General features: G+C 43.1%; 1 protein-coding gene across 1 annotated transcript in view; it reads left to right on the plus strand.

Annotated features, from left to right (window-relative positions):
* Positions 1–16,505, plus strand: part of LOC126149744 (kielin/chordin-like protein) — a 98,060-nt gene that overhangs the window by 68,602 nt on the left and 12,953 nt on the right. The window contains exon 7 of the mRNA XM_049915831.1: positions 12,380–12,433. Within this exon, the coding sequence (XP_049771788.1) occupies positions 12,380–12,433 (54 nt within the window). The remainder of the gene's footprint in view (positions 1–12,379; positions 12,434–16,505) is intronic.

The following is a 16,505-nucleotide window of genomic DNA, read 5'->3' on the forward strand; positions in this document are numbered from 1 at the left end:
CACAATACGCCGCTCTTCAGCCTTGAGTTTGACAACAAGTAGTACAGAAAGGTGCCACAGAGAAGACAGTCAAAACGGTGGGCAAAAAATGTAGACACTAAAATCGAAAAAACATGGAGCCGTTCACGCTGGACGAGAAACAGCACTAACACTAGGCGACACGGTGCACATAACATGGAGGATGGCGACGGCATGTGAACGGTGGTGGCGTGACGGCGAACAACACTACACACAAACAAAGGCACACACACGGAACACTGACGGCGACGATACCGGCGCGCGAATGGTCACTGAGTGTGTACGAGTCTGGGGACCTGCCGAGAGAGGAGGAGGAGGAAGAGGAGGGGAATGGGAGAGGGGAGAGCAGAGATGCCATGGGCAGAGGAGAAAGGGGGAGGGAGGAAGGGGGAGGGGAAGCCTGGGTGAAGAGGGGAGGAGGGAGGGGGGAAAGGAAAGAGAAGGGAAGGGAAGGGAGGGGGGAGGGAGGGAGGGTGCCTAAAGGAAAGGACACAGGAAGTGGGGGGGAGGATCAAAGTTGATAGGAGGGGTAGATGGAGGGGAGGAGGACAACATCAGGGAGGGGGAGCTGGCGGACCTTGGGAGAGGGTAAGGAGGGTGGAGAGATGGAGACCGGGTGGGACGTGTGAATACAGGCACAGCAGCGGGCGGGGGTGGGAGAGGATCGGGGAGACTAGCTGGTGAGGAGGATCGAGTTAACGGGAGGTGTACAGGATCTGTATCCTTTCAAGGAAAAGGAGGAGGTGGGGGAAGGGGATGAGATCATACAGGATCCGTGTGGGGGAGGGGAGACGGATGCGATAGGCGAGGCGGAGAGCATGGCGTTCATGGATTTTGAGGGATTTGTAAAAGGTAGGGGGCAGAGATCCAAGCTGGATGTGCAGAACAAAGGATGGGGCGGATGAGGGACTTATAGGTGTGGAGGATGGTGGAGGGGTCCAGACCCCACGTATGGCCTGAGAAGAGCTTGAGGAGACTGAGTCGGGAGCGTGCCTTGGCTTGGTTTTTTCCGGAGGTGGGGAGTCCAGGAGGGGCGACGGTCGAGGGTGACGCCAAGGTACTTAAGGGTGGGAGTGAGGGTGATAGGACGGCCATAGATGGTGAGATAGAAATCAAGGAGGCGGAAGGAAGGGGTGGTTTTGCCTACAATGATCGCCTGGGTTTTGGAGGGATTGACCTTGAGCAACCACTGGTTGCACCAAGCGGTTAACCGGTCAAGATGGGATTGGAGAAGGTGTTGAGAGCGCTGCAGGGTGGGGGCAAGGGCAAGGAAGGCGGTGACATCGGCAAACTGGAGAAGGTGGACAGGGGTGACGGCGGCGGCATGTCCACCGTGTACAATAGGTACAGAAGGGGGGAGAGGGCGGAGCTTTGGGGCACACCGGCGGAGGGGAAAAAGGTGTAGGAATCTGTGTTATGGATGGTGACATAGGAAGGACGGCGGGAGAGAAAGGAGCCGATCAGACGGACATAGTTAATGGGAAGGGCGAAAGTTTGGAGCTTGAAGAGGAGACCGGAATGCCATACGCGGTCATAAGCACGTTCGAGGTCCAGGGAGAGGAAGATTGCGGAGCGACGGGAATTAAGCTGGTCAGAAAGGAGATGAGTGAGGTGAAGGAGAAGGTCGTCGGAAGAGAAGGACGGCCGAAAGCCACACTGGGTAACGGGAAGGAGGTGGTGCTGGCGGAGATGCTGGTGGATGCGTCGGGTGAGGATAGATTCCAGGACCTTGCTGAAGACCGAGGTAAGGCTGATGGGACAGTAGGAGGAGACGACGGCGGACGGCGGTTTGCCAGGTTTAAGGAACTTGAGGATACGGGAGGTTTTCCACAGGTCGGGGTAGTAACCGGTGGACAGGACGACATTGTAGAGCCTGGCCAGGGTGGAGAGGAAAGAGACAGGAGCTTCACGAAGGTGACGGTAGGTGACACGATCGTGACCAGGAGCGGTGTTGCGTTTTGTGCGGAGTGTAGCAATGAGATCCTGTGGAGTGATAGGGGCAATGAGTTCTGTGTGTGCAATGTTGTCCAAGTACTGGAAACCAGGAGCGAGGGGAGGGACAGATATGTCAGTTCGGTCGCGGATATCCGGGAAGAGGGAGTAATCCAACTGGGGATCATCGGGGATGGAAAACACATCGGACAGGTAGGAGGCAAAGTGATTGGCCTTACTAAGGGCGTCAGGGAAAGGGTGATCATCATGGAGAAGAGGATAGTAGGGGTAGTGTTTAGTTTCCGGTAAGGCGACGGAAGGCTGACCAGAACTTGGACGAGTTGATAGGTTGGGTAGCATTTAAACGGGTGCATGTCTGTCGCCAGTCCTGGCGTTTCTTAGCCGCATCAGTCCCCTAGAACTTAGAACTACTTAAACCTAACTAACCTAAGGACATCACACACTTCCATGCCCGAGGCAGGATTCGAACTTGCGACCGTAGCGGTCGCGCGGTTCCGGACTGTAGCGCCTAGAACCGCTCGGCCACCCCTGCCGGCCCACGGAAGTTATTTTTTCATGTTGTAACACATGGCTTGTCATCCTTTTCCTTCTTCTAGTCAGTGTTTTTCACATACTCCTCTCCTCGCGGATATTGCGTAGCAGCTCCTTGTTACTTCAGCTCGCTTAATAAGAGAGTATAAAATTCTAGCGTAAAACGAGTTCCACATATCGTAAGAGAACTGCCTGAGGTCTCCTGAAAGATCAGTGAACAAATATGCTACTGTACTGTATATTCTAGATTTACATGTGATGAAATGCCCCTAGGGTGAAAAAGTTCTCAGACCTGTTTACATGTATAATTTCTGTTAAATAGCTTGTAAACCTCATATCCTTGCGCCGGGTATCCGAGCGATCTGAGGCGCCTTGTCACGGTTCGCGCTGTTCCCCACGTCGGAGGTTCGAGTTCTCCCTCGGGTATGGGTGTGTGTGTACTTAGCATTAGTTACTTTAAGTTAGATTAAGTAGTGTTTAAGCTTAGAGACCGATGACCTCTGCAGTTTTGTCCCATAAGACCTTGCAGCGTGGCGGGGTTTAATTTCTCATGTCTATTCGTCGTTGTCACTGTGCAAGCTGCAAGTTAAAATTCACCTACCTCAGAGCAGCGTCTGCTCAATGTCCCTTCACTCGGCAACGTAGATACTTACAACATGATGTAATAGCACCTAATATGTATTATTACTGAGGCCACTCAACTCTAGTTATGAAAGAAAGTTCTGTAGAAATATTGTCATCCAATTTTATCGGGCAGTAACAAAATGGATTGGCTTCTGAAAAATAGTGTCCGAAATTTCCACTCAACAATGTTTGTTTTGTCCTTAATAACCATAAAAACGTGCTATTCAGTCCACATTTAAACAATTGGCTATTTCCTTCCAGTCACGGTTCCTAAATATTTTTCACATGCACAGCAGCCAGAAATCTGTCCAAACCCGAACCAAATTAAACAGCGTTTTCACAGTCATTAATTTCACCACTAATATCACTTATTACATTCAGTCCTTATTGTGAATTTCTAAAAAGAAACTGCTCGCCAAAAATTCTCAGTACTTAAATACTGAAACATGCCATGTGGATACTATGGAGGCCAATATTTCACATGCAAATATCTGTCCAACAGATTTAGTGGAAACCTTTGAAATTTCGCCAAGCAGTCCTCAACAACAACTGCTATCGACTTGGCTCACCAATAACGCAAACAATAAGTAACTCTTCATCTTACACATTATTTTTGCTAGCACTAGTAACATGACCATCCGTGTTCGAAGCTAGCGAGCGACTCCCTTCTTCCAGCCTCACTCCCAGTATATCTTTCAGGTAACGAGTGGGAACCGTCTCAATTCTGATTGGCTGACGATACTGACGGCCAATGAGAATACTCGCTCATGATCATCCTCGCGCCAAAACTGGCCTGCACCAATCCTTATTCACAGTCGCATTTGAGTCCATCTGAAATGCATATATTAATGTTCAATGAACGTAAACGAAAAGACAATAATTCTGGAAATATTCTTTAGATACAGATTTTACTCCAGCTGACTTTCTGGCTGCTCTGTTCCAATAGCAATCACACCTAGACATACGTCATCAGCAAAGTGATGATGATGTTTGGTTTGTTTTGTGGGGCGCTCAACAGCGTGGTTATCAGCGCCCGTTCACATCATCAGCAAAGTGGGTAAATCCCCTAGGATCTTTTTCCCACGACAGGCTTGTGCAACCCTTACAGGTTACTTAAGACGGTATGTAATACAATACTGAAATTTGACAAATGTCCCACATACACACTCATTTACTCACATGCTCACATAACATATAATAAAATAAATATTTATTTTATTAGTTCTTTCTGAAGTTACTCTAGATTTAGTACTACGAAAATTGTAAGGTATTTGAAATTTTTATTTATTATTTTTTCCCTTATTGAATTTCGATTCTCCCCGAGGGGAGCGGGCTGGCAGCAGCTTAGTACGCTGCTCTTCAGCCTACAAAATTTTTTAAACATATGAAGATAAGAAACAAGAAAAGCAGGTGATAAAACGATTACTTAAATTATAAAACGGCGGAAAATTGTGGAAAGTTAAAACATAAAACAAAGGGTGGGCGATGCTAATAAAACACGCAGGAAACAGACAGGTGAAATAGTAGACAGACAATTAAAAAACACGGTGACAGTCTGGTTTCTGTTCGCAGGAGATATAAAAATCGCACTCTGCGACAGTATGATACCCGTTCGCAACACTTCGGAAAAGACGCACAACACTGGAAACACTGCAGTAAAAAGGCGGCACGAAGATGACACACCACAGGCAAGAGCAGATAGGGGGGGGGGGGGGGGCTTGAAATTTTTAAATTTCAATTTCAATTAAATAATTCTATACCCTGATACTTCAGGTGACTATTTCAATTGACAACCAAAAACAAGTCATAAATGTTCTCATGTGAATTTTCTTTCTCAAGTGTAGTTTTCCTGACTTTAAAGTAATTTTTCTATCTCCGAAAATATGCCCGCTAGAAAGCTGAGACCTTCACGCCACCATTCTATTAATAACAAAGTGCACTATACAAATATTGAAAGCGATTACACAAAAACTGCTATCCTTTATTAAGATTGTTATAGGTGGTGAATGTACGCGTTCCGTAAGAGACATTGAATAGCTTTCCCACTGCAGGCAGTGACAAATGCACGTGTGTCTCCCGGGTAGTTACATACAGCAAGCTATCCTGAAACAAACGTTCGTTCGGAACAACTTACGATGCTACAACCTTACCGCAAATTTCCAAAAAACTTCTGATTAAATGTAGATATTCCATACAGTAAGCGAAACACCTTTCACCTTGTTTCACAAAACTTAATTTCGTACGACCCAGATTTCATATTGTAAGCCCGTTTTCCAGTACGTAACGGCTGCCAAGCACTCATCAATCTATCGCTTCAGGACTTCCACCCCGCCTGGATATCTGCTCCCCCCCCCACTCAAATTCTATAAGTCCCTCCAGATCCTTGAGCATCACTCACTCTGCCTCGCCTTCCTTATACGCCTCCCATCCCCCATGCGGATCCTCTATGACCTCATTCCTTTCCCCCATCTGCTCCTATTCCTCGAACATATCCACATACTATACACCTCCAGCCACCTCGATCCCCCTCACCCCCTGGTTGCTCCTCTCCTCTCCTCTCCTCTCCGCTCCTCTACTCTCCTCTCCTCTACTCTTCTGTCCTCTCCAATCGCTGCCCTCTGCCACGCCTTTACTGTTGTGTCCCCCCTACCCTCCATCTCTATACCCTTCATCTCCTTTCCCAAGGTGGCTTCCATGAACTCCCCCTCCTGGATGATGCCTTCTCTCCTTCCATCTATCCCTCCTATCAACTCTGATCCTCACACCCCCCCCTCTCCTTTCCTTCGTCCTTTCCCTGGGCTCCCTCTTCCCCTCCTTCCATCCTGTTTTCTCCCCACACCAAACCTCTCCCTACCGTCCTTCTCCCCCCTCCAAAGTCCTTTTGTATTCCTCTCCTCTGCCTTCTCCACTCCCTGTCGTGTCTGCCCAGCACCCCCCCCCCCCCACGCCACTCTTATGGGTCCTCATCCTCCATCGGCTCCTTTTCCCCTTCCCCTTCCCCCCCTTCGCTTTTACTCTCCTTCCCCCCTTTTTATTTTCCCATCATCTGTCCAGTTTCCCCCCACCTGCTCTCGGCTGTGGTACGTTATATTTACAGACTTTTTAGTGCAGTGTTCCAGTGAATGTTCAGTGTTGTTTCGTCTTTCCAAAGTGTTGCTAACAGAAACCATGCTGTTGCTGAGTGTGAATTTTATTTCTTTTGCGAACAGAAACCAGACTGTCACCGTGTTTTTTAATTGTCTGTCTATTACTTTACCTGTCTGCTTCGTATGTATTTTATTCGCGTCAACATCCCTTTGTTCTATGTTTTAAGTTCCACTATTTTCTCGCCATGTTACCATTTAAGTCTCCGATTTTATCGCCTGTTTTTCTTATTTATTCTCTTCATCATTTTAAAAAAAAGTCTGTAGGCTGAAGAGCAGCATACTACGTTGCTGCCAGCCCGCCCCCTTCAGGGGGAATCGAAATTCAATAAAGGAAAAAAAAAGGACTTCCACTATGCCTCCCATCCCCCATGCGGATCCTCTATGACCTCATTCCTTTCCCCCATCTGCTCCTATTCCTCGAACATATCCGCATACTCTACACCTCCAGCCACCTCGATCCCCCTGACCCCCTGGTTGCCCCTCTCCTCTCCTCTCCTCTCCTCTACTCTCCTCTCCTCTACTCTCCTCTTCTCTCCAATCCCCTCCCTCTGCCATGCCTTTACTGTTGTGTACCCCCTAACCTCCAGCTCCACACCCTTCATCTCCTTTCCCAAGGTGGCTTCTGTCAACTCCCCTCCTGGATGATACCCTCTGTCGCTCCATTTATCCCTCCTATCAACTCTGATCCTCACCCCCGCTCCTTTCCCTGGGATCCCTCTTCCCCCCTTCCATCCTGTATTTCTCCCCACCTAACCTCTCTTTGCCTCCCCTCCCCCCAAATCCTTTTGTATCTCCCATTCCCCACTCCCTGTCGCATCTGCCCAGCACCAACCCCCCTCTTATGGGTCATCGTCCTCCATCGGCTGCTTTCCCCCCCTCCCACCACTTCGTTTTTTCCTCTCCTTCCCCCCTTTCCTTTCCCGTCATCTGTCCAGGTTTCCCCCATCTGCCCTCAGCTGTGGTATATCATATTTTGTGCCAATTTTGTAGTGCTGTCTTCAAGTGAATGTTCAGTGTTGTTAATCTTTCCAAAGTGTTGCGAACAGAAACCATGCTGTTGCTGGGTGTACATTTTATATCTCTTGCGAATAGAGACCAGACTGTCGCCGTGTTTTTTTCTAATTGTGTGTCATTTCTTTTACCAGTCTGCTTCATATGTATTTTATTAGCATCATCAACCCTTTGCTCTATGTTTTAAGTTCCACGATTTTCCGCCATATTACCATTTAAGTCTCCGATTTTATCGCCTGTTTTTATTATTTATTATCTTCTTCTTTCTAAAACAAAATCTGTAGGCTGCCAGAATGATAGGGGTTTCTGTCGACTAAACTTATTACGAAACAGAGAAATCAATTTTCTGCAGCCAAACGACATACATTAGGCGTGAATAGTGCCAAACATAGGCTGGAATAGAATTATGTGCATAGCAGGTGGTATCCTTTTGTTAACGATGTCACAATTTACTAAATCTCATTTCTAAAATTTACACCGTCGTATAAAGGGATTGAATAATTAAAATGAGTGTGAAACTTCAGTAATAAGTGCCGGGATACACGCATCTGTTTTTTATTTACTGATGATGTCAAATTTTCACCCGTTCCTCCTATGTGCAGGATTTCTACATTTATTAAATATATGTGTTTTTGACCAACGCTATCTTTAACAATGGATGAAGCTGACTTCCTTAATTTCCAGCTCCTTTGGTGTTCTACTAGCATGCTACAGACTGACCTCCTAGTCTGCCATATAGCACACTCTTGACGTGTCATTTTATAAAACCCACGTTCAACGATGGTAGGGTATTTAACTCCGAACTGAAAAAACATCTACCTAATGTCCATGGTACACATAAAAACACAAATCTTTTTCCTTCAAGATGTTTCTATCAGAAATATTACGAATAAATTGTAAATCGCAAAATTTTCGTTTTGGTCTGTCAATATTATCACTGGGTACCGTAGGAATCAGGCTTGCTTCTTCCGCGTTTTATTCAGAATGTTGTCAGTAACATGGGATTTCAGTTCAGTGCTTGTAGTTATTGTTTTTGTTTTGATATGTTCCTGGTCGTTGTCTCCTTGGGGCACGGGGTTAGAAAGGAAAAGGGCTATTGTGTGGTGTAAAGCAGCGTGTATGTAATCTATTGCATGAGAAGAGGAAGCTGCTTCGAAAGTGTCAGTACAGGAGAATTTACTGTAAATTTTAAATGTGTGGTTCCTGCTTTGTATCTGAAGATTGATATCTAGGAAATTAAAGGTGGAAACCCCTAACTCGATACTGATTTACATCCCAAGCCGCCACTGGCTCATAATATCCAAGAACTTCGGGAGGTACCTAACAGACACTTTTCCACATACGAAAGCTGTCTTCAATATATATGTACCAATAAATTACTTCTTTTGCCAGTGGTTCAGTCCTAGGAAATTCAGAAAATCACTTGTACCGGAAATTTGTGCTAGCAAGCTTCTAGCGATGAGTCGTTTGTCCGACAATCTGATTTCTTGTAATAGTTCTCTGTAAAACAAAAATTATTTTGTTTTAAGCAACATTCTAATGTGCGGAATATGCTCAATTATTCTTCAGGATTAATATTGTGTATGCACAATGATAGTGAGAAACGCCTATCAAATATTTGGAATCAGCTGTGTATCAGGAAACGTACTTACAACATGAAACCTACGTCTACATAAGCAACCAGTTGCACAAAATAAATTTTATTTCGTTGTCGATATCAAAAATACATTGCCCTTCTTCAGACAATTATAACTGTGGTAATTTTTTAGGGCAGATGTGGACTCTGACCAAAATCTGTTGGTTATGAACTGTAGATTAAAAGTGAAGAAACTGCAAAAAGGTGGGAATTTAAGGAGATGGGACCTCGATAAACTCACTAAACCAGAGGCTGTACAGAGTTTCAGGGAGAGCATGAGGGAACAATTGACAGGAAAGGGGGTAAGAAATACAGTAGAAGAAGAATGGGTAGCTCTATGGGATGAAATAGTGAAGGCAGCAGAGGATCAAGTAGGTAAAAAGACGAGGGCTAGTAGAAATCCTTGGGTAACAGAAGAAATATTGAATTTAATTGATGAAAGGAGGAAATATAAAAATGCAGTAAAAGATGCAGGCAATAAAGGAATACAAACGTCTCAAAAATGAGATCGACAGGAAGTGAAAATTGGCTAGAGGACAAATGGAAGGATGTAGAGGTGCATATCACTAGGGGTAAGATAGATACTGCCTACAGGAAAATTAAAGAGACCTTTGGAGACAAGAGAACCACTTGCATGAATATCAAGAGCTCAGATGGAAACCCAGTTCGAAGCAAAGAAGGGAAAGCAGAAAGGTGGAAGGTGTATATAGAGGGTCTATAGAAGGGCGATGTTTTTGAGGACAATATTGTAGAAATGGAAGAGAATGTAGATGAAGATGAAATAGGAGATATGATACCGCGTGAATAGTTTGACAGAGCACTGAAAGATCTGAGTCGAAACAAGGCTCAGGGAGTAGACAACATTCCATTAGAACTACTGATGGCCTTGGGAGAGCCAGTTCTCACAAAACTCTATCACCTGGTGAGCAAGATGTATGAGACAAGCGAAATACTCTCAGACTTCAAGAAGAATATAATAATTCCAATCCCAAAGAAAGCAGGTGTTGACAGATGTGAAAATTACCGAACTATCAGTTTAATAAGTCACAGCTGCAAAATACTAACACGAATTCTTTACAGACGAATGGAGAAAGTGGTAGAAGCCGACCTTGGGGAAGATCAGTTTGGATTCCGTAGAAATATTGGAACACGTGAGGCAATACTGACCTTACGACTTATCTTAGAGGAAAGATGATGGAAAGAGAAAACTACGTCCCTAGCGTTTGTAGACTTAGAGAAAACTTTTAACCATGTTGACTGGAAATCTAAAGTTGGCAGGGTTAAAATATAGGAACCGAAAGGCTATTTACAATTTGTACACAAACCAGATGGCAGTTATAAGAGTAGGGGGTATGTTGAACAAGCAGTAAAGGAAACAAAAGAAAAATTCGGAGTAGGAATTAAAATCCATGGAGAAGAAATAAAAACTTTGAGGTTCGCCGATGATATTGTAATTCTGTCAGAGACAGCAAAGGACTTAGAAGAGCAGTTGAACGGAATGGACGGCGTCTTGAAAAGAGGATATAAAATGAACATCAACAAAAGCAAAACGAAGATAATGGAATGTAGTCGAGTTAACTCGGGTGATGCTGAGGGAATTAGATTAGGAAATGAGACACTTAAAGTAGTAAAGGCGTTTTTCTATTTGGGGAGCAAAATAACTGATGATGGTCGAAGTAGAGAGGATATAAAATGTAGACTGTCAATGGCAAGGAAAGCGTTTCTGAAGAAGAGAGATTTGTTAACATCGAGTATAGATTTAAGTGTCAGGAAGTCGTTTCTGAAAGTATTTGTATGGAGTGTAGCAATGTATGGAAGTGAAACATGGACGATAAATAGTTTAGACAAGAAGAGAATAGATGCTTTCGAAATGTGGTGCTAAAGAAGAATGCTGAAGATTAGATGGGTAGATCACATAACTAATGTGGAGGTATTGAACAGAAATGGGGAGGAGTTTGTGGCACTACTTGACAATAAGAAGGGTTCGGTTGGTAGGACATGATCTGAAGCATCAAGGGATCACCAGTTTAGTACTGGAGGGCAGCGTAGAGGGTAAAAATCGTAGATGGAGACCAAGAAATGAATACACTAAGCAGATTCAGAAGGATGTAGGTTGCAGTAGGTACTGGGAGATGAAGAAGCTTGCACAGGATAGAGTAGCATGGAGAGCTGCATCAAACCAGTCTCAGGGCTGAAGACCACGTCAACAACAACAATTTTTTTAAGTAATCGTCAGTTTTCTGACTGGTATGATGCTGTCCGCCACGAATTCCGCTCCTTTGGCAGCATTTTCCTTTTCCTCTCAGAGTAGCAATTGTAACCAACGTTCTCAGTTGTTTGCTGGTTGTATTCCAATCTCTGCCCTTCTCTACAGATTTTACTCTCTACAGCTCCCTCTAGAACTATGGAAGTTATTCCCTGATGTCTTAACAAGTGTCCTATCATACTGTACCTTCTTCTTGACACTATCTTCCATATTTTATTTGCCTCACTGATTCTGCGAAGAGCCTCGTCATTCATTATTTTATCAATCTAACTAACTCTCAACGTTCTTCTGTAGCGCCACATCTCATATGCTTCGATTCTCTTCCTTTTCGGTTTTCTCACAATCCATATTTCACTACAATACAATGCTGTGATCCAAACGTTCATTCTCAGAAATTTCTTCCTGAAATGGAGGACTATGTTTCATATTGGTGGATTTCTCTAGGTCGGGATGTCCTGTTTGCCCGTGCTAGTCTACTTTTTACGTCCCCCTTTATGTCTGGCCCTTTCAAAGTATATTTTCTCCTCTTGCGATTCTAGAATATAGTGTTGGCTACTACTAGCTCAAACTTATTGCAGAAATCAGTTAGGCTCTCTCCTGTATCTCTCCTCCTACCAAGCCCATATTTTTCCGTAATTCCTTTTTGTATCTACTCCCTTACAACCGCGTTGCAGACCTCATGGCTATTAGATTATCGTCTCCTTTTGGGTACTGAAGTACCCGTTCTGTCTCTCCATCTCCAGCTTGTGATGTCGGCTGTTTGTACTAACTCCTTTACAACCGCATTGCAGACCCCATGACTATTAGATTTTCGTCTTCCTTTGGGTACTGAATTAACAGTTCTATCCCTCCATCTTCTGCTTTCGATGTCGGCTTGTATACTTGATTCTTATGAGAAAAATCCTGTAACTGTCAGCGAGCGTCAAAAGTGAGCGGGCGTGTGCAGCGTATTTCTGTAGTCATGTGGATCATAGCGCGTGTACAAATGTTCTATGAGAAAGGAAAAGAACAAGTGCACACATCATGCCAGAAGTGGAGCCAAACAACTTCAATTTTTCTTCTTTAATTCAGAATTCATAGTTTCATCAGTAACCCAAATTCGTGTAAATTAAAATTTAGAGCTCTATCGAAAACCATTTTTATAAATGTTAGCGTATTAAATTTATTACTGGTTTTTTTCTTTTGTTTTTACAGCTTCAGCCGACGATAGCGTGGTGAGACACTCGGAGTCTACAACAGAGAATGAAGGTCAGTCCCTCTCTTTTAACGCTGACCGTAATGCTTCGAATCGTGCTTTTGTAGTATTTGTATGACATCGGGTGGAGGGCATAATATTGTGTTGCGTGGATTATCCAAACAGTGTTACTATAGCGCCGATTCTAATTAAACTATGCCAACGTATAATGTGATACGGATGCAATCAAATGCTATAAAATCATATTATTAGTTTGTCTAATCATGAGACAACTTGTACAATCATAGCAATGAATTTCATCAGGCATTAGTTCCAATACCTAAACACAGCACACTTTTTGACCTCGTAGTGCGCTTCTATGTTTTTGTACCCCTTGGAAATACACGATAATATTCTGCAAACAGGCACAAATTATCACTGTTTAAATATACATTTATTTCATTAAATCATTTTAGAAGTATCTTCATCATTAATACTCATAAAAAAGAAAATCTCAGTAACTTGTCTATAATTGCATATATACTTTCAAAGCAAATTCGCGATGCTATAGTTCAGGAATGAGTTCTCGGATTCTCAAGGAAACAAAACCTAGTCGTTACCACGTGGGCCCACAAGTACCGTATTTCAACTAATTAAAAGTCTATTTATCGAGAACCAATTTAGAATTACGTTAGTGTAGGGCAAAACGGTTGGAGGGATAGTTGTCACTGTCCTGACGGCTTACACAGTTACAACTGGTAGCATTTGTCCATGAGACATGTGCTACATCGAGACTCCCTATCCAGAATATGCCTCCAAACTCTAGTGGCCGCGACATCAAACAGCCACTGAACTCTGTGAGAACGAAAGCAGCTGCTTTCGTAAAAACGCAGCAACATTACCCAATTCAGCAACGATCTCTGGAAGGCAAATGGCAGCTGCAAGAGTCCGCTGCACGCTACACTCCGAAAATCCAGTCATTTATCCCCGCTCTTTCTAACGATAAAGTCTAATGGACACGATGGTGCGTCAGCAAAAACTTACCCACGAAGTTCTCGGACAAATGGCTAGCATACTGAGAGTGGCAACTAAAGAGATGTTTATGTCACTGGCCCCTGCTCACCAGAGGTGGGACGATTAGTTATTCCACTAACTGCAGCTAACCAGCTCCAAATTCGCGGAATACGGCAATTTGGCGTGCATTAACAATGAACAGAAACGACAAACAAATCAGTGCGAATTCGAGCAAAAGATGACGAAACGTGCCCTACAGACGTACGTCGTGTTTTACGTTACTGTTTCAGTGTATCACTTCTCTTCGCCACTACAATTAGCAATCACTAAATGGTGAATTCAGTAGCCACGTCTACATTTTTCACTAAGACTTTCCTTTCGTAATACATCAGTTGGATCCTGAAGTTAATGTGCTCTAATGGCCCATCCACCAGATGAAATTTGTGTCGTTTATTTCCGCACTCTATAACGCTCGAAGGACCTATAACGTGCCTTTACTCGCCAATGTACATGAAGGTTGGCAATTAGGTCCGAAGAAGACTTTCTAACGAACGAATATAGCTATTTATATCCCTATCGTTGCCGCACAGGTTTCTATTAAGTACAAGAACGATCTAAATATAGAAATGGTAATAAGTTAATTATTCTCTGCAAATAGTAATAATTTTGAATAATCAAATGATTGAATAGATTTAGATTGCAAATAATTATGGTAGCCAGCACAGAAACGAGCACAAGCTAAATTTGGGTAGTGACTGACATGAGTTTGAAATCACGTGATAACTGGGAGGGATTAACAATGCAGGAACTGAACACTCGCAGGAGCTTAGATGTTAAAGCCACGTGTCACATGAACAAAATTATTTTAATTTGAAATACACTGATATTATTTATAGTTACGAACACCAGTTACAGGTAATAATCAGTAAAACTTTGTTTAAAGTTTACTTAATTACAGACCTCACAGTAATGCTCTCTGTTTAAAAATTTGCAAAATCGCTAAGTGCACTACCTTAGTAGCTTCTTCTCAAATTAAAATAGTAAATTGTTTCATGTACAGCAAAAACCTTTTGGCAATGTCAACGTTGCAAAGATATAAGCACATCAAATTCATTGTGAAACACAATATAAAATTACTCTGGCTACAAAAGCATCAATACACTTTTTTCAATTAAATATAAATTGTGTTTAACTCACTTTGGTTTGACTTATTGTCTATAGCAGTAGTGCAACACTGCAAGAAGAACTATAATTACTACTGCCTCTGATTCCAATAATTATCTGAATGAATGTTAACTGCAAAATTTATTGACGTTATCTTCTTTTGTTTACTCCTTTAACTTGTGATTTTCTCGTTAGTTTTCGTAAGAGGGTGGGACCCTGCTAATGGTTAATGTCTTGGGTCAATTAGCTTCAATCACTAAGTTTATGATTTGACTAAACTACACTACAATCTTAAAAAAATTAACTACACCGGCAAGTCTTGTTCAGAACTACAAAGTAACTGATTTCACCTTACGTTGCAATGTGTTATTTCTGGTGCGATGTAACGCTTTTTATTGTATCTGTTATTGTCAAAGGCTCTTCTGTTAGCAAGCAACTTGAATAACCATGAGCGACACAATAATCTTCTTTAATTATCAAATCTTGTTATAAACATGTACTGCGCCCATACACGTGCTCTCTCATGTATGTATTTTGCCTTCCGACATATTTCAAAACCGACTCCAGAGAAATGACCATTTGGCATTAGCTCGCCAACACTTCACGTTAGTATTCCACCAAAGATGATTCGCAACACTCTAATTTGCCTTCCCTACTACGACTGCGCACGCCGTGCCAACGATGCTATTGGTGCTTGAAAAGATATTCATTGGTCGACGTAGACTATGGATTTCCCTGACATCGCCAGCGCGTATACTACAAACCTTTGACAGAATTATTTATTACTTTTTCTTCTAGCATCATTCATAAACACTAAATCTTGACAAGACTGCTAAGTACATATAGTTACAAAAAAATGGTTTTAAAATCATGGAATAAAGCGGCTGTAAAATACACGAGGCGCCATGTTATAGTGTTACAATCTCTCTGAGAAAACTAAATGAATACTAAAGCCTCTAAAGACACTTCCAGTGAGCATACACAATTTGTGCGTAAAACTGCAAGTCTGTTAAGATTATCCTGTTCAGTGACCTACTCTTAGACATGGATGACTGGCAGTTCTTTATGAGGTAGCCTTCCTGTCATTCACCTTAAGCGATTTAGGACTACCAAAGGAAACTTAATTGTGGATGGCTGGACGGAGATATGAACTGATGTGGGCCCAAAAGCGAGTACAATGGCTCAACCACTTTTCCTATAGACACCACGTCGGCAGTTCGTGGCCTCGCGGTCGCGTTCTCACTTCCCGAGCACGGAGACCCGCGTTCGATTCCCGGTGGGGTAAGGGATTTTCATCTGCCTCGAGATGTCTGAGTGTTTGTGTTGTCCTAATCATTTCATCATCATTTATGAACGTGGCGAGATTGGACTGAGCAACGGTTGGAAATTTGTACTGGCGCTGATAACCACAGAGTTGAGCGCCCCACATAGTCATCATCATGTAGACAATACGTTGCAATCAGTCTCCATAATTTATTCAGACGCGTTAATAATTAGGCGACTGTGTGTCTACTGGTGACATTTTCCGCATGTTACCTTCAAAAAAGACAACTCCTGATGACTGTTTTTAATTGGATCTACATTTTCTGGTACAGTACTGAGTTTTTGTAATTTATCGAGTGAAGGGATTCAGTGGTCAGTGGTAAGGCACTGGACGCATTTACTTAGGGACAGTAGTTCACATTCCCTACCGCCCTTTCAGATTTGGGTTTAACATGATTTCTCTAAATTGCCTTAGACAAGTATGAGGACGGTTCGTTAAGGGCACAGCCGGATTCATTTCCACCGCTGCTTACATCATCGACAACAAGACATTGGAAACCAACTTTCCTTCTCCCACCAGTGTTTTAATGTATGCTCAATGAATTGTTTCTTTCAGAAGAAGCTGAAAAAAATACATATCGCCCCATAACATGCCTACCAACAATATACAAAATATTAACTTCAGTCATTACACAGAAATTAATG

Source organism: Schistocerca cancellata, chromosome 2 (genome assembly GCF_023864275.1).
Source record: "Schistocerca cancellata isolate TAMUIC-IGC-003103 chromosome 2, iqSchCanc2.1, whole genome shotgun sequence".
NCBI lineage: Eukaryota > Metazoa > Arthropoda > Insecta > Orthoptera > Acrididae > Schistocerca > Schistocerca cancellata.